At 46.1% G+C, this 25,387-nt stretch overlaps 1 protein-coding gene across 1 annotated transcript; it reads right to left on the reverse strand.

Moving 5' to 3' along the window:
• Positions 1-3,045: 3,045 nt before the first annotated feature.
• LOC125344800 (low molecular weight phosphotyrosine protein phosphatase-like) lies at positions 3,046-18,747 on the reverse strand. The gene is made up of 2 exons (XM_048337130.1): positions 18,487-18,747; positions 3,046-3,291 (listed from the first exon to the last, which is right to left on the reverse strand). Exons 1-2 carry the CDS (start codon positions 18,745-18,747, stop codon positions 3,046-3,048), a joined length of 507 nt encoding a protein of 168 aa, XP_048193087.1.
• Positions 18,748-25,387: the final 6,640 nt, after the last annotated feature.

Here is a 25,387-nt window from a genome sequence, read left to right on the forward strand (position 1 = left end):
GATAATTTACATTATAACATGCCCAAACCAGGCTTCTGGATTCACCTCCCAGTCACTGCAGAGACTTTAGATGGTGCTTTCAGTCTGAGCAGGCTCAGGGCATGGTTGTGGGAGTATTTGTGAAAGTGTGTGGAGAAGGTCAGCCTGCCTGTCTTGTTTATTCCACATTTTACTTGGCATACCGAGGTATTTTGTCTAGTTTTTGGAGCATGCCTCGCCAGCCAGGCAAGCACCTTTATACTGAGTCGTGTCCCATCACTGCCCCCAGGCCTGGTGTGAGATCTGTCCCATTAGGAGCTGGATGGAGGTAGCAGAAGGCAGGAGCAGAAAGTGTGGTCTAAATGGCCTTTTCCTGTTTTTCCTTCCATCAGCCATGCTCTGATCCCACTCAACAGAGGAGAGGCCTAAGTGTTGAGGATTGGAATGGTAGGTGTTGGATCTAGGTGTCCAGTCCAATGTAGGATGCCCTCAGTGGACCCCAACAAATCTTGGTTAGGAGAATATACACCTCAATCTAGGTCTTGCATAGGGCACAGAGGTTAGGGTGGAGGGGATGTGTTGAAAATGTTTTTTCCACATGCCTGTAATCCTATGTACTCAGGAGGCCAAAATCTGTTGATTGTAGTTCGAATCCAGCCTGGTAGGAAAGTTCATGAGGCTCTTTTTTTTTTTTTTTTTTTTTCATGAGGTTCTTTATCACCAATCAACAACAAAAAACGTTTAGTAGAAGCAGAGCTGTGGCTCAAGTGGTAGAGTGCCCATACAAGCCCCAAAAGCCCCAAAAGATTTCATGGGGCTGGGAATGTGGCTTAGTGGTAGGGTGTTCTAGCAGTCATGAAACCCTGTGTTTTATTCTTCCGTACCACATACACAGAAAAAGTAGGAAGTAGGGCTGTGGGTCTAGTGGTAAGAGTATTAGCCTTCAGCAAAAGCTCAGGAACAGTGCCCAGACCCTGAGTTCAAGCTCCATGACTGGCAAAAACAGCTATAACAACAACAAAAAAGATTTTCATTTTATCATCATATTTACAGTTCTTACACACATTTATTTTTTATTTAAAGTATTTTTTTTTTTTGCTGGCTGTGGGGCTTGAACTCTCGGCCTGGTGCTGTCCTTTAGCTCCTCAGCAGAACGCTAGTGCTCTACCAATTGAGCCACAGCGCCACTTCTGGTTTTCTAGTGGGTCACTGGAGATAAGTGTTATGAACTTTCTTGCCTGAGCTGGTTTTGAACCTGGATCCTCTTGTCTCAGCCTCCTGAGTAGCTAGGATGACAGGAGTGAGCCATATTTTATTAGGTATACAAAAGTATTTCACTGTTTCGTGAGTTCCAGTGGTACTGTGTTCCAGGGCCTTCCACAAGTTAGGCAAGTACCTCATCTCTTAGCCCTGGTTATTTTTATGCCGCCTTTGGTTTTCATGATTTCCAGCCTTTTTAGGCATTTTGAAGAGAAAATGCACAGAGTGTCAGAATAAAATGTGTAGAGCCTGGAAGCTTGGAATCCTGAATAGAGGTTCTGGCTCTATAGCCCAAGGTAGAACACTGTGGATGGCCCCGATTATAACCTGCTCTGGAGAACTCATGCCTTGCCCAGGCCCCTGGCCTCTGTTCCTTTCATGTCCATCCTGGGGCCTGGGTTAGGGGTCGGGGTTGGATTGGGTCATGGCGGTTGGATTGGGTCGGGGTGAGGTTTGCGGGGTTGGGGTCAGGGGTCAGGGCGCTGCTGATGCACATGCCTCCCTGCAGGTGCCACCCATGATGTCACCAGCCTGTGCTTATGCCTCAGTTCAAGCCCCTGACCAGCACAGAAAGATTTTTTGGGGTGGGAATGTGGGTTAATGGTAGGATGTCCCCCTAGCATTCATGAAACCCTGCGTTTGATTCCTCAGTACCATATACACAGAAAAAGCAGGAACTGGTGCTGTGGCTCAAGTGTTAGAGTAGTACCCTTGAGCAAAAGAAGCTCAGGGACAGTGCCTAGACCCTGACTTCAAGCTCCAGGATTGGCAAAAAAATTTTTCATTTTTTTATCATATATGTCTTACACACATTTATTTATTTTTTATCCTACATAACTCCATAGTTGTTTATTTTGAAAATAATATTTTCTGAAATATCCTTATAATTTGAGGTGAGCTAATTGATGGTACACCAAAGGTACCTGTTTGCCTGGAAGTTACTAAATGCTGATGAAAGAATAGTTACAAACATATCATTACTGCACACCAACCTAATGGCACTCTGCAATTTTTAAAACTTCATGGCTGGTCAATTTTGATTGGACACTAGAGTTGCATGTGTATGGAAAACATTCTCTCCACTGACTGAAGGTTACTTGCATACAAGTGTACTTCCAATATAGAATTCAATTCTTAAAGTCAAAGTGGCTCAAATTGGAACAAATAAGCTGACCCCCGTGAAATAAACTAAATACAAAGCAACAAGTAATAAGAATACTAAAGATTTATTCCACCAGTCTTCCTCTTATTTTGTGTTTTTTTGTAATTTGAGACATGTTATAGCCCAGGCTGGCCTTGAACTTATGATCCTCCTGCCTCATCCTCCCTAGTGCTGGATTTACAGTCACCACCATTCCTTGCTTCTATCTTAAACATACAAGTGTGCTCTACGAGTAAACTGAGTTAAAACATTTCTGAGAGCAGAGGAGCTGCTATCAGTAGAGCTATTGTGACTCTATAAGAGCCCAGGTCAGCAAGGTACAAGGTAAGCAGGTGTACTGGGCAGTGCTAGTCATGCAACATGCCAAGTAGACCACACTGTCCAGGTCTTCTTGAGCTCAGGTCATTATTACTTCACAGGGTTGTATTTTGTTCTTCCCTGTTTCCTTGTTCCACTGTTTGGTAATCAGGAGAAAATGAGAAGTCATTTAACTTCTTGGTTAAATAAAACTAATTTGTCACCTACAATTATGTTTAAGAGTAAGTCAGCTGAAGAAACAACAGGGGCTGGGGCTAAGGAAAGCTTCTACACTTAGGCACAGGACTAGTGGGTGAGTTGTTGGCTTGGCTGTGGGCAGTGCTAACCTAGTGGGCCTTCTCTAGGAAGGCCTTGCAACACCGGAGGGACTGCTGATAGACCAGCTCAAAGTCGGAGTTGTTTCCATAATAGGGATCTTCAATCATGAGTTGTTTTTGTGGATCATAGCTCCCAAGTAGTTCAATTTTAGCTTTGCAGTTTTTAACTTGATTACTTATTCTTTTCAAATATCTCATATTGCTTTCATCCATAGACAGCATGTATTCGAATGTAGCAAAGTCGTCTTTGGTGACCTGTCTTGCCTTATGGGCTGTGGTAATGTCATGAAATCTTCGGCAGCTCATAGCTCTTGGATCTGGGGCACGACCCACGTTCTAGTCGGAAACAACACCGCTGTCAATGGCCCAATTATCTGAAACATTTTGGTCAGCTACATGTTTTCTGAAAACTGCTTCTGTGATGGGTGACTGGCAAATGTTACGTAGACACACAAATAGTACGGATTTGGGACGCTGTACCGCTATCTGCCTGGGTGGTCGCTGGCGCCTGCACATTTATATTTATTTTTATTTTTTTTATTTTTTATTTTTTGCCAGTCCTGGGGCTTGGACTCAGGGCCTGAGCACTGTCCCTGGCTTCTTTTTGCTCAAGGCTAGCACTCTGCCACTTGAGCCACAGCGCCACTTCTTGCCATTTTCTGTATATGTGGTGCTGGGGAATCGAACCCAGGGCCTCATGTATATGAGGCAGGCACTCTTGCCACTAGGCCATATCCCCAGCCCTGCACATTTATTTTTAAACTTTTATTTATTTAAAATTTTTTTCTTTGCCGAATGTGGGTTGTGAACTCTGTGCCTGGGTTCTGTCCTCAAGGTCTTCAGCTGAAGACTAGTCTGAGCCACAGCACCACTTCTGTTTTCTAGTGGGTCATTGGAGATAACAGTCTTATTAACTTTCCTGCCTGAGCTGGCTTTGAACCTGGATCCTCTGGTCTCAGCCTCCTGAGTAGCTAGGATGACAGGAGTGAGCCACATTTTATTAGGCATGTAAAAGTATTTCACTTTCTTTTTTGTGAGTTCCAGTGGTATTGTGTTCCAGGGCCTTCCACAAGCTAGGCAAGTACCTCAGCTCTTAGCCCTGGTTGTTTTTTGCCGCCTTTGGTTTCCATGATTTCCAGCCTTTGTAGGCATTTTGAAGAGAAAATGCACTGAGTGCACAGAGTGTCAGAATAAAATGTGTAGAGCCTGGAAGCTTGGAATTCTGAATCGAGGTTCTGGGTCTATAGCTCAAGGTAGGACATAGTGGATGGCTCCCATTAAAACCTGGTCTGGTGAACTCATGCCTTGCCCAGGCCCCTGGCCTCTGTTCAAGTCTGCATAAAGTTTTCATTTATACTTTCATATCCATCCTGGGGCCTGGAGAAGGAGGTGAAGGCATGTGTGAGTAAGGGCAGCTTATCTTTTACTGCTTGGTAGGTTGGTGCTGATCAGAACAACTTTAGTGACCCTAGGCCTCTGCCCAAGCCTCTGAGTCTTTGCTATGCATTCAGTTCTGCTTTTGGTCATGTCCTGCTCTGTGATTGTGGGTTAGGGGATGAGGGGCTGTGTGGAAAATATTTTTATTACATAGGTCTTACACACATTTTGTTCAGCATACCAAGGCATTTAAATTTTTTTTTTTGGTGAATTTGAAATTTATTGTGTTTCAGGGCTTCCCACGACCTAGGCAAGCAACTCAACACTGAACCTCACCCCTTTAATATAACCCAGTCATTTCCTTAAGACTGGTTTTATTCAAGTTTTCTAGTAAGGAGCTTCTGTGTGACTTTGTTTTGTTCTTCCCCTGTCACCTGTATAGGATCCCGCTTCCCTGGGGAGTAGTTCCAGCATGGCCATCCTTTGGTTCCTGTTGATTTCTTCTGACTGTAATTACTTTGATGGTAAAATGTGTCTAGTAGCTGAAGAAAACATGGAGAACATATACTTGGAATTTTGAGTGTAGTATCTGGAAGTATGGCCCAATGTAGAAAAGTGGCTTGAATGACATCCCCTCCCCTGAAGAAGTGACACCCATTAAAAAACATTCTGAAGTTGGTGTCACTGTAGGTCAACGTTCTAAGACCCTCTAATCATTGAATCACAATCATATGAGGAGGCATCAGGGAGAAGGTGACAAGGACCTGGTATGCAAAGATGGCCACTGGGTTTAATTTAGTAGCTCAGCAATCAGTGTCACTGGGACTGAAGCACCCAGACCCTGGCTGTCCGTGCTGCAAGGTAGTACTGGGCGATGGAGGGATTTGAAAACTATGCTGAAGTAGTGCCATGGTGTCACCAGGCAAATGGCCTCTCAAACCCTGGGAGCTATCCCTTATGCTCATTTGTGCACAGTTTCAGACATGAATTCCACCTAAGTAGCCACACAGATACTTGGGGCCTCTATTGCTGCTATGAGGCAGGATGCAGAATGAGACTTGGCAAAACACACATTTTAGCCATAAAGCATGCCATGTGGACTGGCTGTTTACTCCTGGTACTTGAACTTGGCCTGAGAGCTGTCCCTGAGCTTCTTTTTGCTTAATGCCAGCACTCTACCACTTTAATGACAGCACCATTTCCGGGCTTTTCTGTTTATGTGGTACTGAGGAGCCGAACTCAAGGCTTCATGCGTGCTAGGCAAGCACTCTACCACTAAGCCACATTCTCAGCCCAAGTCCGGGGTTTTGAGATGACACTTTAGGCACATCTGAGGATCAGACGCTGTCGCCTTTGAAGCAACAGAAGCATGGGCCTCCCTTGATCAACACGAGGGTTGTCTGATGGTAGAGAGTGGGGTGTCCCAGGCATGCACTGAGCACTGTAGACTCAGGCTGGAAAGGCCACCATGATGCTTGGGCTGGATAAGACTGAACCCTGGAGATTAGTAGGTGTTATCAGGGGTGACAGAAAATCCACAAGTCTTTAACAGAAAGTCTTGATAAATTGAAATCTTTTAAAGGAAATCAGTATCAACCTCCTAAGAATCCAAATCTAAGCTGCAAAAATTAATTCCTAAGAGTGTCAATAAATCAAGAATAGAGCCAGGCACCAGTGGCTCACACCAGTAATCCTTGCTACTCAGGAGGCTGAGATCTGAGGATCATGGCTCAAAGCCAGCGCAGGCAGGAATGTCCTTGATTCCCTTATCTCCAATTAAATGCCAGAAAACCAGAAGTGGCACTGGCTCAAGGACAGCCCACGACGGACAACAGCAAAAGAACAGACCACTGAATAACCTGAGAGACACATGGTCCAAACATGTGAACATGGAAGGAGATGCAACTAACTGTTGAATCTCCATAAATTGTATGTCATTGATTGTTCAACAGTGGCCCACATTGACTGTTTGTTCTTTTTCTGATTCATATGTTCAAATCCCTTGTGTTGATGGTGATTCTTAGGGACATTTTTAGTGGTTCATTATTTCTAGGATTGGCTTTATTTTAGTAAGTGTTGGAATGTTACCATGCAGAATACAGTTGATGTTGCATTTTTCTAGACCAGCCGCTTTTATGAATTAGTATGCTGAAGAAAACAGTGGCTTTCTCCTCTCCCCTTTCCCTCTCTTTTCTCCTCCCCTTCTCATTTTTCTTTCTCCAGACGTTGTATTGCTGCAATAGACCAGGCCGGTCTCGAACTTGTAGTCTTCGGCCTCAGCTTCCCAACTGTTGGGGTTAACTGCATTTTCCACCCTACCCGGCTCAAAAACAGATATCTTATGCTGTGACCCATTCGTTCTACCTTTAGGTATTTCTCTAATAGTTGGACTCTGCCCTATGCTCAATGACTCCCTCAGTGCTTCAGTGAGAAGGCACCCAAGACAATATCAGTAGGAACCTGTGGAAATTGTCCGTACATAGTCAGAGTTGGGCTCTGTGGTGCTGTCCCAAGTGCTAGGGCGCCCTCTGCTGTTTACTTGGGAAATGACAGGTGTGACATGTATGTGTGTGGAACAGTGTTTTTTTCCTTAGTTGTGTGTGTGTGTGCGCGCATGTGCGCGCTGTTAATAGGGATTGAATTTAGGACTTGGGTGCTGTTCTTTAGCTTTTCTACTAAAGATTGTGCTGCACTGTTTGAGTTTCAGCCCATATTCTGGCTTCATTTTGTCGTGTGTGTGTGTGTGTGTGTGTGTGTGTGTATTTTGTCTCTGTGTTTTCCAGCATGAATTTCATCTTTAAAGATCTCTTTACTCTGTTTCTAGAGTATTATTTGGGCAAGCAGGGATGAGGTCAGAGTGAGGGAAGGAAGAAGGCAGGGAGGGAGAGGGAGAGTACAGGTTTTTAATTCGTTTTTGTAGTTTATGAGGGAGCATGAAGCTACAAATAAACTAATGTTGGATGGTAGCTTTTTGTGAAGATAGCACTTGTTGCCTATGAATTCTTGGCCATTGTTTTCCATGGCTGTTTGCCTGCATCCCACTTTAAATTTTTGAAGGAAATACTGGTTGATGAAGTCAGGAGAAGTTTGAATGTTTTAATTTAAATTCATCCTTCACCAAGTAGATTGCTGTAAAGGTCTAACAGACCCATGTCTCTGGAAAACAGAATAATATGTAAACATCAATAAAAACCCAGCCTGTTTATTCTTGTTTTGTTTTGCTCTCTGGTCTTGTCTGTCCTTCTCTCTGTTCTCCCTCCCCTGGCCCCCTTATCTGCCAAGTCTGATTGTGACAGTAATCTGGGATGAATGGAAATTACCATGTGATGCCCCTAGCCGCTGTCCCTAGCAGGTGTCCCCTTAAGCCTGCTTGTGCCAGTGGGTTGATAGTTCTAGGTGCAGGAGAGACCCTGAAGGCTTGTGGAGTGTCCTGCACCAGGCCCTGGGTTGGAGCAAAGGCCTTCTGCTAGGCAGGCAGGGCAGCAGGTGGGGCCTCAGGAAGCTAGAGGTGCAGGGTCAAGGCTTATGGGGTGTCAGAGCACAAGAGAGGCATGGCAAGAGCCAGGAAGCTAGAGGTGCTGGGCTGGAGCTTATGGCCATCACAGCTAGAGAGGGGAGGGGCAAGGGCAAGGAAGCTAGAGGTGCAGGGGCAGGACTTATGGGGCCTTACAGCACAAGAGGGGCAGAGAAAGCAGGAGGAAGTGAGAAGTAAGGGCCGTGGCCCTGGAAGTGGACTGGTTTATTTCGGTTCTGCCTGGGACTAGTAGTCCTGCCAGTAGCCCCCATCTTTGGGTTTGGGGCTATAAAGCTGTCAGGCTCACTGTGGTTTGGTGGTGGGTCTGGGCCTATGTACACCTGTCCTATCAGACACCATACCCTTGTTTGTGTGGGGAAACCTGGAGGAACACTGACCATTCACAGATGCGGCTTGTGTGTGGCGAAGGCCTGACCTAGGTGCACCAAGCTGACTTTGAGGCAACTCTGGAATACAAGTAGAGCTATGTGGCAGTGGGGCTCAGGGCATGGGTGTGGGGAGCTGTGAAAGTGTGTGGAGAAGCATGGCCTGCCTCTCCCGCTTGCTTGTTTGTGCCCTTCCTGATGTGGCTTTGGTGAGGCTATGCCTAAAACCAGGCCTCTGGAGCCGGCCTTGAGTCAGTCCCGAGCTTTTAGTTGGTGCTTTTAGTCTTGGCAGGCCCAGGCCATGGTTGTTGGGTGGGTGTGAGAGTGTGTGGAGAATCGTGGCCTGCCCCTCCTGTTTACTTGTTTGTGCCCTTCCTGAAGTGGCTTCGGTGAGGCTAGGCATCAAACCAGGCCTCCGGAGCCAGCTTGCAGTCAGTGTCTGCCTATCCTTTATCTGGTGGTTTCAGTCTTGGGAGGCCCAGGCTGTGGTTGTGTGGTGTTTGTGAAATTGTGTAGAGGAGCGCATCCTGCCTCTCCTGATTGCTCATTTGTGCCCTTCCTGAAGTGGCTTAGGTGAGGCTAGGCCTCAAACCAGGCCTCTGGAGCCGGCTTCGAGTCAGTGCAGAGATTTTAGCTGGTGCTTTTAGTCTTGGCAGGCCCAGGCCACGGTTGTGGGGTGGGTGTGAAAGTGTGAGGAGGAGTGCGGCCTCTCCTTCCTGTTTGCTTGTTTGTGCCCTTCCTGAAGTGGCTTTGGTTGAGGCTAGGCCTCAAAGCAGGCCTCTGGAGCTGGCTTCTTCAGTGCCCATCCTTTTAGCTGTGGTTTTCTGTCTTGGCAGGCCCAGGCAATGGTTGAGGCTGGCTGTGAAAGTGGGTAGAGGAGTTGTGCCTGAGGTGCAGGGGTGAGGCTTGTGGGTCATCACTGCAGGAGAGGGGAGGGGTGAGGGCAAGGAAATGAGAAGTGAAAGGACTGGGCTTATGGGGCAACATGGAAGGAGAAGGGAGAGGCAAGGGGAGGAAGTGAGAGGTCAAGGGGTGTGGCTTGGGTGCTGGATTGGTTTAGGTCCCTTCTGCCTGGAACAAACAGACATGCCAGGAGGCTAGGAAGAGCTCCTTTCTCTGCGGGTCCTCTAGTTGGGTCAGGCCTACAAAGCTGGTCAGGCTCACTGTGGTTTGCTGATGGGTTGGCCTTCGTACACCTGTCCTATCAGGCATCAGCCGCTTTTCTGTGTGGGGAAGCCTGGAGGACTGCGTGTGCAGATGCTGCTTGTGTGTGGAAAAGGCTGGACCCAGGTCCACCAAGGCAGCTCCAGAAGACAAGCAGAGCTAAGTAAGCCGAGCTTCCTGGCAGGTTGGGCCCACGGCATGGGTATGGGGTGCTTGTGAATGTGTGTGGAGAAGCATGGCCTGCCTCTCCTGTTTGCTCCTTTGTGCCCTTCCTCAAGTGGCTTTGGTAAGGCTACGCCTCAAACCAGGCCTCCAGAGCCGGATTCCAGTCAGTGCCGAGCATTTAGCTGGCTTTCAGTCTTGGCAGGCCCAGGCTATGGTTGTGGGGTGCTTGTAAAAGTGTGTGGAGGAGCGCGGCCTGCCTCCCTGTTGGCTTCGGTGAGGCTAGGCCTCAAACCAGTCTTCTGGATATTGCTCCCAGTCAGTGCAGAGCTTTTAGCCAGAGCTTTCAGTCCTGGCAGGCCCATGGCGTGGGTGTTGGTTTTTATTGCCTGCCTGCCTGCCTCTCTGTTTGTGTCCTTCCTGAAGTGGCTTTGGTGGGGCCAGTCCCCAAACCAGGCTTCTGGAGCTGGCTTTTAGCTGGCACTTTCAGTCTAGGCAGGCCCAGGGCATGGATACAGGTGAGGGACAGTGTGGAGAAATAGTTTGCTTCTCCTAAAGTGGTTTGGGTGAGGCCAGTCCCCAAATCAGGCCTCTGAAGCTGGCTCTAGTCATTGTCGAGCTTTTAGCTTGCACTTTGAGGCCCAGAACATGGGTGTGGGGTGTGATTGTGTGTGAAGTGTGGCCTTCCTCTCTTGTTTGTTCATTTGTGCCCTTCCTACAGTGGCTTCAGGGTGGCTAAGCTCTCAATTAAGGGGGTCATGTCTGGCTGGCGCCATCTTGGCCACACACATGTTGAATTGTAGGGTCTGGCATCTCTTCTTCATGTTAGAGGGAGGGAATTCTGACCCCCAGGTGATGGTTGTGCCTGAATTCCTGGAGACAAGGGTGAGCACTTCCCTTATAGGTTACTGAACCTGTCAGTCCAGTGCTTGGGAATAGGAGCTTCCTATTACCCTGTCCCCTGACTTTACCTTATTTAGGCCCAGACAGGCACTGGTGCTATTACACCATACCACACATCTCCGTGTTGAATCCTGTGTCCTGTCTCCTGGCTTATCTCTGGTCAATATGGTGTCCCAAATCTGCTCTTGGAGCTCAGTTGTTTTGTTAGTATAGTTTTTGTTTTTTCTTTCCTCTCTGGCCTGTTTCCTAACAGTGATAAATATATTTGTGGGCAGCAGGCCTTTGTAACTATTGGCTGCCCATAGACTGCTAGCATTCTTATAAAGACTCCAAGATTTGATCCTTCAAAATGTGGTTTCTCTGATAATTTACATTATAACATGCCTGAACCAGGCTTCTGGATCCAACTCCCAGTCACTGCAGAGACTTTAGATGGTGATTCCAGTCTAGGCAGGCTCAGGGCATGTTTGTGTGAGTATTTGTGAAAGTGTGTGGAGAAGGTCAGCCTGCCTCTCTTGTTTATTCTACATTTTACTTGGCATACCAAGGTATTTTGTCTAGTTTTTGGATCATGCTTTGCCAGCCAGGCAAGCACATTTATATTGAGTCGTGTCCCCTGGTGGTCTCAGTGGACCATCACTGCCCCCATGCCTGGCGTGAGATCTGTCCCATTAGGAGCTGGATGGAGGTAGCAGAAGACAGGAGCAGAAAGTGTGTTCTAAATGGCCTTTTCCTGTTTTTCCTTCCATCAGCCATGGCTCTGATCCCACTGAACAGAGGAGAGGCCTAAGTGCTGAGGATTGGAATGGTAGGTGTTGCATCTAGGTGTCCAGTCCAATGTAGGATGGGCTCAGTGGACCTCAACAAATCTTGGTTATTAGAACATCAACCCCAAGACCCCCAGGTCTTGCATAGGGCACAGAGGTTAGGGTGGAGGGGATGTGTGGAAAATGTTTTTTCCAGATGCCTGTAATCCTATGTACTCAGGAGGCCAAGCTTTCTTGATTGCAGTTCGAAACCAGCCCTGGTAGGAAAGTCCATGAGGTTCTTTACCACCAATAACAACAACAAACCTCTAGTAGAAGCAGAGCTGTGTCTCAGTGGTAGAGTGCTCATGCCTGAGTTCAAGCCCCTGCCCAGCACAAAAAGATTTTTTTGGGGTGGGAATGTGGCTTAGTGGTAGGGTGCTCCCCTAGCATTCATGAAACCCTCTGTTTGATTCCTTAGTACCACATACACAGAAAAAGCAGGAAGTGGTGTTGTGGCTCAAGTGGTAGAGTACTACCCTTGAGCAAACGAAGCTCAGGGACAGTGCCTAGACCCTGACTTCAAGCTCCAGGATTGACAAGAAAAAGATTTTCATTTTTATCATATAAGTCTTACACACATCTATCTATCTATTTATTTATTTATTTTTTGGACCAGTCCTGGGCCTTGGACTCAGGGCCTGAGCACTGTCCCTGGCTTCTTCTTGCTCAAGGCTAGCACTCTGCCACTTGAGCCACAGCGCCACTTCTGGCCATTTTCTGTATATGTGGTGCTGGGGAATCGAACCTAGGGCCTCATGTATACGAGGCAAGCACTCTTGCCACTAGGCCATATCCCCAGCCCCACACACATTTATTTTTAAACTTTTATTTATTTAAAATTTTTTTCTTTGCCGGATGTGGGGCCTGAAATTTGTGCCTGGGTTCTGTCCTTGAGGTCTTCAGTTGAAGACTCGTGCTCTACCACCTGAGCCACAGCGCCAATTCTGGTTTTCTAGTGTGGCATTGGAGATAACAGCCTTATGAACTTTCCTGCCTGAGCTGGCTTTGAACCTGGATCCTCTGGTCTCAGCCTCCTGAGTAGCTAGCATGACAGGAGTGAGCCACATTTTATTAGGCACACAAAAGTATTTAATTTTCTTTTTAGTGATTTCCAGTGGTATTGTGTTCCAGGGCCTTGCACAAGCTAGGCAAGTACCACAGCTCTTAGCCCTGGTTGTTTTTATGCCGCCTTTGGTTTTCATGATTTCTAGCGTTTGTAGGCATTTTGGAGAGAAAATGCACAGAGTTTCTGGGTAAAATGTGTAGAGCCTGGAAGCTTGGAATCATGAATAGAGGTTCTGGCTCTATAGCTCAAGGTAGAACAGTGTGGATGGACCCCATTAGAACCTTCTCTGGAGAACTCATGCCTTACCCAGGCCCCTGGCCTCTTCGTTTCATGTCCTTCCTGGGACCTGGGTCAGGGGTCAGGGTTGGATTGGGTTGCGGCGAGGGTGGCGGGGTTGTCTTAGGGGTCAGGGCACTGCTAGCACGTCGCTGATATACAGGCCTCCCGCACATGCCACCCATGGCGTCACCATCCCCTTCCATCACGCGCGAGCACTGGCTCCAGGTGGATTGGTGCCTTGCATGTGGGAGCCCTGAGTCCCATCCTCCCATCCCCATACAAGCATGCACACTGTAAGGCCAGAGAAGAGCTGCGGCTCAGCGGTGGGGTGGGGACAGTGAAGGCCTGGTCTGAACGCCAGGCCTGGTGTGAGGGCAAGGCCCCACGGGGTAAGGGCCCAGCCCGAACTGGTGGCCCTGAGGGCAATGGCTTTGGCTATGTCGAGGACAAGTGCATTTACACAGGTCAAGGGTCGACAGTCCTAGCCCCAAATGTGGAGATCCTCACCCCTGACCGTGTCTGGGCCCCGCCCCACAGTGCCCACACAGCCCCGCCCCTGGTGGCTTTGTGGCCCCTTCCCATGCCATCGCCACGGCCCCGCCCCTGGTGGTGTCACAGCCCTGCCCTATGCCTTCCACAAGGCCCCGGCCCTCTGCAGAGCCTGGGAAGAGGCCCCGCCCCATGTTGAGAGGACCAGAACCTCTGGCTCCACCCTGGGAGGGCGGGACTTCCGGGAAAGGAAGCCGAGGTGCCAGAAAGCCACAGCCAGGAGTGACTTGTGCAGGTGAGCTGCCACAGGCGTGATCCACAGGCCCGCAGGCAGGAGGAGAGCGGTGCCCCGGGCCTGAGGAAGGAGGACAGGAAGTGAGTAGGGACCTGAGGACGGAGGAGGCCTGAGCCCCTGGCCTGTGGAGAATGGAGGCCAGGCGGCCTAGCTGTTGGTGGAAGGAGAGCCAAGGTCTGAGGAGCCCAGGTCCGCGGAGAGCAGCCTGGGAGCACTGCGCCTGCTGACCTGGCAGCGACTCAGGGAGACCATCTGAGCACAGCCAAAGAAGAGGAGCCTCCTGTCAGGCCCAAACCAGGCTTCTGGCTCCAGCTCCCAGTCACTGCAGAGACTTTAGATGGTGCTTTCAGTCTAGGCAGGCACAGGGCATGGTTGTGGGGGTATTTGTGAAAGTGTGTGGAGAAGTTCAGCCTGCCTCTCTTGTTTATTCCACATTTTACTTGGCGTACCAAGGTATTTTGTCTAGTTTTTGTAGCATGCCTTGCCAGCCAGGCAAGCACCTTTATACTGAGTCGTGTCCCGTGGTGGTCTCAGTGGACCATCACTGCCTCCAGGCCTGGCCTGAGATGTCCCATTAGGAGCTGGATGGAGGTAGCAGAAGACAGGAGCGGAAAGTGTGGTCTAAATGGCCTTTTCCTGTTTTTCCTTCTATCAGCCATGGCTCTGATCCCACTGAACAGAGGAGAGGCCTAAGTGCTGAGGATTGGAATGGTAGGTGTTGGATGTAGGTGTCCAGTCCAATGTAGCAAGGCCCCGTGGGGTGAGCACCTGGCCCTAACACGCGGCCCTGAGGGCAATGGTTTTGGGGATGGTGAGGACAAGTGTATTTGCACAGGTCAAGGGTCGACAGTCCTAGCCCCAAATGTGGAGATCCTCACCCCTGACAGTGTCTGTGCCCCGCCCCACAGTGCCCACACAGCCCCGCCCCAATGCAGAGCTTGGGAGAGGCCCCGCCCCACGTGTAGGGGACCTGAACCTCTGCCTCTACCCTGCTAGAGCGGGACTTCCGGGAAAGGGACCTGAGGCTCAGGAACGCCGCAGCCTCGAGAGCCTAGTGCTGCATGCTGGACTCGCAGACCTGCGGGCTAGAGGAGAGCAGGGCCGGGCTTGAGGACGGAGGACAAGAGGAGAGCAGGGGCCTGCGTACAGAGGAGGCCAGAGCTCCAGGCCTGTGGACAATGGAGGCTGGTCAGCCGAGCTGTGGGTGGGAGGAGAGCCGAAGTCAGCAGAGCCAAGGCCCATGGACAGCGGCCTGGAGCACCTCCTGCCGACCTTGAGGCGACTCTGGGAGACTATCCAAGCGCAGCCAACTAAGCAGAGCATCCTGTCAGGTGCGGCCCGGGGCATGGGCATGGGGTGGGTGTGACAGTGTGTGTTGAGGAGCATGGCCCGCCTCCCTGCTTGCTTGCTTGTGCTCTTCTTGTGGTGGCTTCAGGGTGCCCAAGCCCTGCAGGAGGGAAGTCAGGTCTGACCGGCGCCATCTTGGTCACACACGTGTAATTATAGGGTCTGGCATCTTGTCTTCATAGTAGAGGGAGGGAATTCTGACCTCCAGGTGATGGTTGTGCCTTAATTCCTGGAGACAGGGGTGAGCACTTCCCTTATAGGTGACTGAACCTGTCAGTCCAGGGCTTGGGAATAGGAGCTTCCTATTACCCTGTCCCCTGACTTTACCTTATTTAGGCCCAGACAAGCACAGGTGCCATTACACCATACCACACATCTCCGTGTTTGCATCCTGTGTTGTCTCCTGGCTTATCTCTGGTCAATATGGTGTCCCAAATCAGCGCTTGGAGCTCAGTTGGTTTGTTAGTATAGTTTTTGTTTTTTCTTTCTTCTCTGGCCTGTTTCCTAACAGTGTTTAATATATTTGGGGGCAGCAGGCCTTTGTAACAATTGGCTGCCTATAGACTGCTAGCATTTTAATAGACTGCAAGATTGGATCCTTCAAAATGTGGTTTCTCTGATCATTTATATTATAACAGGCCCAAACCAGGCTTCTAGATCCAGCTCCCAGTCACTGCAGAGACTTTAGATGGTGTTTTAAGTCTGGGCAGGCTCAGGACATGGTTGTGGGGGTATTTGTGAAAGTGTGTGGAGAAGTTCAGTCTGCCTGTCTTGTTTATTCCACATTGTACTTGGCATACCAAGGTATTTTGTCTAGTTTTTGGAGCATGCCTCACCAGCCAGGCAACCACCTTTATACTGACTCGTGTCCCATCACTGCCCCCAGGCCTGGCCTGAGACTTGTCCCATTAGGAAGTGGAGGGAGGTAGCAGAAGGCAGGAGCAGAAAGTGTGGTCTAAATGGCCTTTTCCTGTTTTTCCTTCCATCAGCCATGCTCTGATCCCACTGAACAGAGGAGAGGCCTAAGTGTTGAGCATTGCAATGGTAGGTGTTGGATCTAGGTGTCCAGTCCAATGTAGGATGGGCTCAGTGGACCCCAACAAATCTTGGTTAGGAGAATATACACCTCAATCTAGGTCTTGCATAGGACACAGAGGTTAGGGTGGAGGGGATGTGTGGAAAATGTTTTTTCCAGATGCCTGTAATCCTATGTACTCAGGAGGCCAAGATCTGTTGATTGCAGTAGGAAAGTCCACGAGGCTCCTTATCACCAATCAACAACAACAAAAAATCTCTAGTAGAAGCAGAGCTGTGTCTCAAGTGGTAGAGTGCTCATGCCTGAGTTCAAGCCCCAGGACCAGCTCAAAAAGATTTTTGGGGGTGGGAATGTGGCTTAGTGGTAGGGTGCTCACCTAGCATTCATGAAACCCTACGTTTGATTCCTCAGTACCACATACACAGAAAAAGCAGGAAGTGGTGTTGTGGCTCAAGTGGTAGAGTACTACCCTTGAGCAAAAGAAGCTCAGGGACAGTGCCTAGACCCTTATTTCAAGCTGTAGGATTTTCAAAAAAAAGATTTTCATTTTTATCATATAGGTCTTACACACGTTTATTTATTTTTTATCTTATATAACTCCATAGTGGTTTATTTTGTAAATAGTATTTTCTGAAATATCCTTATAATTTGAGGTGAGCTAATTGATGGTATACCAGTATTACCTGTTTGTCTGGAATTTCTAAATGCTGCTGAAAGAATAGTTACTAACACATTATTATAGCACACAAACCTAATGGCACCCTGTAAATTTTTTTTAAGAAAATGACTCTTTCATTATTATTTTAGAAAGGCTACCATATCCATATACTAATATATCTTCAACTTTAAGGTAAATAGTTTAAAAAATATAAAAATGTAAGTACGCTGAAGAGTAACTGCTATTAAACAGTTCTGAACAGGCAGAAAATGTATACTTTCCTTTTATAGAAAATGTTAAATCTCTAATAGCAGCATTTTATATAAAAGCTGTCTTTGAAAACCCAGATTTTTGTATACACAAAACATTTTTTTTTCTTTTCCCTGTACAATATAACAATGTTTACACTGGAGAAAAGGTTTCTTCACAATATTTTTCCCATCACAGGTGGCAGTCAGCTCGAGTGTTATCAGTGGGCCCTGAGCTCAAGCTTCTCAGCACAGCCTTCAGTCCAACATCATGGCATTGATGACATTCAGATCTTTCATGTATGGATAGGCCACCAAGATCTGGTCGATTTTCCGCCTCTGCTTGGAGTCAGGGAAGATCTTTAGCAGGGCCTCCCTCAGCTCTCTGGTTTCAGCAGAAGATCTCTGTGCTTGCATGGGCAGGTTGTGCTGCACAGTGGGAAGGTTTGGTAGGAGGGGGAAGTGAGACTGCTGAGAGAGCCAGGGGCTAGAAGAGGCTCCCTGAATCTGGGGCAGAGGTTGGTGACTGCACCCTGCAATTTTTAAAACTTCATGACTGGTCAAATTTGGTTGGACACTTGAGTTGATGTGTATGAAAAACATTCTCTCTACTGACGGAAGGTAACCTGCATACAAGTGCACTTTCAATATAGAATTCAATTCTTTTTTTGGCCAGTCCTGGGCCTTGGACTCAGGGCCTGAGTACTGTTCCTGGCTTCCTTTTGCTCAAGGCTAGCACTCTGCCACTTGAGCCACAGCGCCACTTCTGGCCGTTTTCTGTATATGTGGTACTGGGGAATCGAACCCAGAGCCTCATGTATACAAGGCAAGCTCTCTTGCCACTAGGCCATATCCCCAGCCCCTAGAATTCTATTCTTAAAGGTAAAGTGGCTTAAATTGGAGCAAATAATCTGACTCCCATGAAATAAACTAAATACAAAGCAACAAGTAGTAAGAATATTAAAGATTTATTCCACCCGTCTTCCTCTTATTTTGTGTTTTTATTTTGTATTTTGAGGCATGTTATAACCCAGGCTGGCCTTCTGCTTCAGCCTCCCTAGTGCTGGATTTACAGGCACCACCATTCCTTGCTTCTATCTGAAACATACAAGTGTGCTCCATGAGTAAACTGAGTTAAAACGTTTCTGAGAGCGGAGGAGCTGCTATCAGTAGAGCTATTGTGACTCTATAAGAGCCCAGGTCAGCAAGGTACAAGGTAAGCAGTAGCACTGGGCAGTGCTAGGCATTCAACATGCCAGGTAGACCATACTGTCCAGGTCTTCCTGAGCTCAGGTCATTATTACTTCACAGGGTTGTATTTTGTTCTTCCCTATTTCCTTGTTCCACTGTTTGGTAATCAGGGGAAAATGAGAAGTCATTTAACTTCTTGGTTAAATAAAACTAATTTGTCACCAGACTTATGTTTAAGAGTAAGTCAGCTGAAGAAACAACCGTGGCTGGGGCTAAGGAAAGCTTCTACACTTAGGCACAGGACTAGTGGGTGAGTTGTTGGCTTGGCTGTGGGCATTGCTAACCTAGTGGGCCTTCTCTAGGAAGGCCTTGCAACACCGGAGGCACTGCTGATAGACCAGCTCGAAGTCGGAGTCGTTTCCATAATAGGGATCTTCAATCATGAGTTGTTTTTGTGGATCATAGCTCCCAAGTAGTTCAATTTTAGCTTTGCAGTTTTTAACTTGATTACTTCGTCTTTGGTGACCTGTCTTGCCTTATGGGCTGTGCTAATGTCATGATTTGTTAGGCAGCTCATAGCTCTTGGATCTTGGGCACGACCCACGTTCCAGTCGGAAACAGCACTGCTGCCAATGGCCCAATTATCTGTAACATTTTGGTCTGCTACAAGTTTTCTGAAAACTGCTTCTACGATGGGTGACTGGCAAATGTTACATAGACACACGAATATTACAGATTTTGGACTCTGTTCTGCTATTTTCCTGTGTGGTCGCTGGCTCCTACACATGTATTTTTAAACTTTAATTTATTTAAAATTTTTTTTCTTTGCCGAATGTGGGGTATGAATTCTGTGCCTGGGTTCTGTCCTTGAGGTCTTCGGTTGAAGTCTAGTGCTCTACCACCTGAGCCACAGCACCACTTCTGGTTTTCTAGTGGGTCGTTGGAGATACAGTTTTATGAACTTTCCTGCCTGAGCTGGCTTTGAACCTGGATCCTCTGGTCTCAGCCTCCTGAGTAGCTAGCATGACAGGAGTGAGCCACATTTTATTAGGCCTACAAAACTCTTTCACTTTCTTTTTAGTGATTTCCAGTGGTATTGTGTTCCAGGGCCTTCCACAAGCTAGGCAAGTACCTCAGCTCTTAGCCCTGGTTGTTTTTATGCTGCCTTTGTAGGCATTTCGGAGAGAAAATGCACAGGGTGTCAGAATAAAATGTGTAGAGCCTGGAAGCTTGGAATCCTGAATAGAGGTGCTGGCTCTATAGCCCTAGGTAGAACAGTGTGGATGGACCCCATTAGAACCTGCTCTGGAAAAATCATGCCTTGCCCAGGCCCCTGGCCTATGTTCAAGTCTGCATAAAGTTTTCATTTATACTTTCATATCCATCCTGGGGCCTGGAGAAGGAGGTGAAGGCATTTGTGAGGAAGGGCAGCTTATCTTTAATCCTTCATATGTTGGTGCTGATCAGAACAATTTCAGTGACCCTAGGCCCCTGCCCAAGCCTCTGACTCTTTGCTATGTATTCATTTCTGCTTTTGGTCATGTCCTGCTCTGTGATTGTGAGTTAGGGGCTGAGGGGCTGTGTGGAAAATATGTTATTTTTATTACATAGGTTTTACACACATTTTGTTTAGCATAGCAAAGCATATAAGTTTCTTTTTGGTGAATGTAAAATTTATTGTTTCAGGGCCTCCCACAACCTAGGCAAGCAACTCAACACTGAACCTCACCCCTTTAATATAACCCAGTCAGTTCCTTTATACTGTTTTTTTCAAGTTTTCTAGTAAGGACCTCCTGTGTGACTTTCTGTTTTGTTCTTCCCTTGTCGCCTATATAGGATCCTGCTTCCCTGGGGAGTAGTTCCAGCATGCCCATCCTTTGTTGCCTGTTGACTTCTTCTGCTTGTAAGTACTTTGAGGGCAAAATGTGTCTAGTATCAGCAGAAAACATGGAGTACATACACTTGGAATTTTGAGTGCAGTATCTGGAAGTATGGCCCAATGTAGAAAAGTAGCTTGAATGACATCCCCTCCCCTGAAGAAGTGACACCCATTCAAAAACATTCTGAAGTTGGCATCACTGTCCGTCAAAGTTCTAAGACCCTCTAATCATTGAATCACAATCATATGAGGAGGCATCAGGGAGAAGGTGACAAGGATCTGGTATGAAAACATGGCCACTGGGTTTAGTTTACGAGCTGAGCAACCAGTGTGGCTGGGACTGAAGCAACCAGACCCTGGCTGGCCCTGCTCCAAGGTAATACTGGGCGATGGAGGGACTTGAAAGTGCCATGGTGTCAACAGGCAAATGGCCTCTCAGACCCTGACAGCTATTCCTTATGCTCATTAGTGTGCAGTTCCAGACAGGGACTCCATCTAAGTAGCCACACAGATGCTTGGGCCCTCAATTGCTGCTATGAGGCAGGATGCAGAATGAGACTTGGCAAAACACACATTTTAGCCATAAAGCATGCCTGGCATGCCTGGCAAGCCTGCCATAAAGCAGGGCTGGCTGTTTACTCCTGGTACTTGAACTCTGGGCCTGGGAGCTGTCCCTGAGCTTCTTTTTGCTTAATGCTAGCACTCTACCACTTTAACGACAGCACCATTTCCGGGCTTTTCTGTTTATGTGGTACTGAGGAGTCGAACTCAAGGCTTTATGCATGCTAGGCAAGCACTCTACCACTAATCCACATTCTCAGCCCCAGTCTTGGGTTTTGAGATGACACTTTAGGCACATCTGAGGATCAGACGTCGCCGTTGAAGCAACAGAAGCATGGGCCTCACTTGATCAACACTAGGGTTGTTTGATGGTAGAGAGTGGGGTGTCCCAGGCATGCACTGAGCATTGTAGACTCAGGCTGGAAAGGCCACCATGATGCTTGGGCTGGATAAAGCTGAAGCCCGGAGATTAGTAGGTGCTATCATGGGTGACAGAAAATCTACAAGCCATTAAAAGAAAAGTTTGATAAATTGAAATCCTTTAAAGAAAATCAGTACAAACCTCCTAAGATTCCAAACGTAAGCTGCAAAACTCGTCAGACAAAGCACCCATTAATTCCTAAGTACAGAGTGTCAATAAATCAAGAATAGAGCCAGGCACCAGTGGCTCACACCAATGATCTTTGCTACTCAGGAGGCTGAGATCTGAGGATCATGGCTCAAAGCCAGTGCAGGCAGGAATGTCCTTGAGTCCCTTATCTCCAATTAAATGCCAGAAAACCAGAAGTGGCACTGGCTCAAGGACAGCCCACGACGGACAACAGCAAAAGAACAGACCACTGAATAACCTGAGAGACACATGGTCCAAACATGTGAACATGGAAGGAGATGCGACTAACTGTTGAATCTCCATAAATTGTATGTCATTGATTGTTCAACAGTGGCACAAATGACTGTTAATTCTTTTTCAGATTCATATGTGCAAATCCCCTGTATTGATGGTGATTCTTAGGGACGTTTTTGGTGTTTCATTATTTCTAGGATTGGCTTTATTTGACTAAGTGTTGGATTGTTAACATGCAAAATACAGTTGATGTTGGATTCTTCTAGACCAGCAGCTTTTACGAATTAGTACACTGAAGAAAACTGCACTTGTGCCACCTAGTGTCTCATTTAAGTGCCTCTCTCCTCTCCTATTTCCCTCTCTTCTCTCCTCCCCTCCCCTCCTCTTTTTTCTTTTTCCAGACATTGTATTGCTGCATTAGACCAGGGGGGTCTCAAATTTGTCTTCTTGCCTCAGCCTCCCAACTGTTGTGGTTACCTGCATTTACCACCCTACCAGTCTCAATATTATCTTTCCCCTCCCCTCCTCCCTTCCTCCTCCCCCTCCATCCTCTCTCCTCCTCTTCCCCTCCTCTTTTCTGTCTTTTCTCTGTCCCCTAGATGTTGTATTTCTACATTAGACCAAGCTTATTTTGAACTCTCAATCTTCCTTCCTCATCCTACCAACTGTGGGGCTTACCTGAATTTGCTACCCTACCTGGCTCAATTTTATGATCTAAAATTTCCTGAAAAAGGACTCTTCTAGGGGCAGGGAATATGGTCTAGTGGCAAGAGTGATTGCCTCTTATACATGAAGCCCTGGGTTCGATTCCTCAGCCCGAAATATATAGAAAGGGTCAGAGGTGGTGCTGTGGCTCAAGTGGCAAAGGGTTAGCCTTGAGCAAAAAGAACCCAGAGACAGTGCTCTGGCCCTGAGTCCAAGCCCCAAGACTGCCCTCCCCCCCAAGGAACTCCTTTAGTTCTGTTTGAATAACAGACTTACCTGTAGAATAAAATAGAATGGGTTTTCGTTCCCCTTTTCATTTGAAAACATTATTCTCCCTCTTCTCTTCTCCTTATCTCTCCTCTGTGTCCTTGCCTCCTTTTCCTCCTCCGCCTTCTCCTCTCCTCCTCTCCATTGATAACATGAGAACATACCTTAATTTTTCTTCACTTAATGCCAATCATTCTTACAATTCCACCAAGTCCTATTCTTGGCCCTACAATTATAGTTTAAACTCTAGTTTACATTATAGTTTAAACAAAACAATTGACTGTGAATCTAGAAACAAAGAATTATAGTTCTTTTAATTACCCGAAAAGGTGAAGAGGAGCTCCTAACTCCTCCACCCATACATAAAAGTATGGCTTTTTAATTAACTTTTTAAGGATAATGGTAATCCAGTGGCCTTAGGAGCCAAAAATTTGGTGCAAATCCAAGGTAAAGTAACCTATAATGCTTATCCTATCTTTTATATTCATAATAGCTATTCTTCTAAAACCCCTAGCAAAAGTTTTAATGGGTCAACCAACAGTAACGTATCCTGATCAAATGACTGAATCTATAAAATGAGCCTTCATTATTAGTCTGATTCCACTATTCCTTTTCATCAATATAAAAAAAGAGACAGTCATCTCTATCACTGAATAACTATTCACTCCACAGAATTATACATAAGCTATAAGCTTTAAGTTAGATCTTTATGCTGTTAATTTTTTTTATCTATAGCCTTATTCCTCACTTGGTCCATCATAGAATTTTCTACATGCTATATACATTCAGATCCAAACCTAAACTGATTTATGACCTACCTCCTTATATTTCTCATCACTATGATCATCCTAGTCACAGCTAATAATATGTTCCAACTCTTTAGTGATGGGAGGGTGTAGGAATTATATCCTTTCTATGAACCGGATGATGGTATTGTCGAGCAGATGCTAACACTGCAGCTTTACAAGGTATTATCTATAACCACATTGGACACATTGGCTTTATTTTATCTATAGCATGATTTTATAATACCTGTAATTCATGAGAACTTCAACAACTTTTTTTTAATAAGTAATGAAACTGCCTTACCCTTACTGGGTTTAATTGTAGCAGCTACTGGTATATCCGCTCAATTTGGCTTACACCCATGGCTTCCATCTGCCATAGAAGGTCCTACACCTGTATCTGGTCTACTATACTCTAGTACTATAGTTGAAGCAGGAATCTTTCTGTTAATTCATTTTTATCCCTTTGTAGCTAATCTCCCAAATATTATATCACTAATGCTATGTATTGGGGCCATTGCAACCTTATTCACAGCAATCTGTGCCCTGACCCAAAACGATATTAGAAAAATTATTGCATTCTCTACCTTAAGCCAACTAGGTTTGATAATAGTAACTCTAGGCATTAATCAGCCTTATTTATCATTTCTTCACATCTGTACACATGCATTCTTCAAAGCTATGTTACTTATATGTTCTGGCTCAATTATCCACAACTTAAACGATGAACAATACATTCGAAAAATAGGAGGAATCGCCCCATGTCTACCATTTACAACATCTGCTCTAATTGTATGTAGCCTAGCTTTAACTGGCACACCCTTCCTTACAGGATTTTACTCAAAAGGCCTAATCAATGAAGCAATAAATCTGTCATATACTAATTCTTGGGCCCTAATCACCCTAATTGCAACATCTTTTACAGCTATCTACAGCTCACAAATTATTTTCTTCATTTTAAAAGGACATCCACAATTTTTACCAATTAATTCCATCAATTAAAATAATCCAAGCCTAATTAATCCGATCAAACGCCTTCTAATAGGAAGCATCTTCACTGGTTTCCTATTTTCCAACTGTATTAATCCTATCAACACCCAAACTGTAACTATGCCTTATAATCAAATTATCAGCTCTAACAGTAACTATCATAGGGTTTATTACTGCAATAGAACCCTGCCGAGTCAGCCGGCAGTGAACGGGAATCCTGACTGAGGGCGGCGAGGATTAAGGAAAAGGAAAAATAGAAGACAAGAGAAAAAAGATAAGAGGCAAAGATGGGGCACGGGAGGTCTGCATCTGGAGATTGAAACTCAAGACTGCAGCCATGTTTATTCTTAACTTCCAGCTTATATGCAGTTTGAAAACCAGGAAACAGCAGCATAGGCTTAAAATTCCAGAACACAAAAAGGCTTGGAGTTAGCAATACCCGATGATAGCTAAGACTGGATGAGGTTGGTTAACATAAGAATGGACTCATGGCAGACACAGTAAAACATTTCTGATTTTCCATTAAGCCATGTCCTTGCGTGTCTTTGAAAACACAGCCAGAGGTCAGGAAGAATTTAGCTGCTAGCTCAGCTCCTGACATAGAACTAAACATTATATCATCTTATTTAAAATTAAATCCAAAATCATATTCATTCAACTTCTCTAACCAGCTAGGAATTTTTCCAACCATCATACATAGACTCCTTCCTAATATAGGTCTCACATTTAGTCAAAAATTAGCAACATCAACTATAGACTATACATGAAATGAAAAAATTATACCTAAAACCCTAGCTACCATTAATACATTTTCTAGCTCCGTGTCATATCATAAAGGCCTATTAAATGTATTCATCATTCATCTTATCCACCCTACTTCTACTAGTTATTATTAGCTAAATGCCATGAGTAATTTCAATAATAAGATAAACAGCTATAGAGTTCAATCACCAACTACTGTAATTCAACTCCCATAACTGTACTTAGCCGCCACCCCAAGTGAATCTTCCCGAACTAGTAATACATTGTCTTCACCAAATGCTAAAATATTATCTCAATTATATAATCCACCTACACCTAACCCCTCAAAATGCAGAACAGTAATTACTAAAATGACTTCTAGTGTGATTCCTAATAATAGTAAAAATCAGTCTCATAAATTTGAGCCTCAAGTTTCAGGATATTCATCACTTGATATAGCACTTGTATAACCAAATACTACTAACATCCCTCATAAATAAATAAAAAAATACAATCATACCAATATAAGAGCTATCATTTGGAATTATTAAGATCACACCCAACAGCCCCACTAACAATCAATCCTACACCCGCGAAAATAGGTGAAGCTTTTATAGCCGCCCCAACAAAACCTAAAACTATTAAGATTAAAGTT

This window comes from Perognathus longimembris, unplaced genomic scaffold, assembly GCF_023159225.1.
Source record: "Perognathus longimembris pacificus isolate PPM17 unplaced genomic scaffold, ASM2315922v1 HiC_scaffold_4363, whole genome shotgun sequence".
In the NCBI taxonomy this organism is placed as follows: Eukaryota; Metazoa; Chordata; class Mammalia; order Rodentia; family Heteromyidae; genus Perognathus; species Perognathus longimembris.

What these genes read in the sequence shown, in the direction of transcription:
- LOC125344800 (XM_048337130.1), bottom strand. Translation starts at nt 18,747, where the DNA reads ATGTGTAGGAGCCAGCGACCACACAGGAAAATAGCAGAACAGAGTCCA. An exon ending in CAGCCCATAAGGCAAGACAG is followed by an intron (nt 3,292 to 18,486) that starts GTCACCAAAGAC and finishes AAGGCAAGACAG; the next exon opens with GTCACCAAAGACGACTTTGC.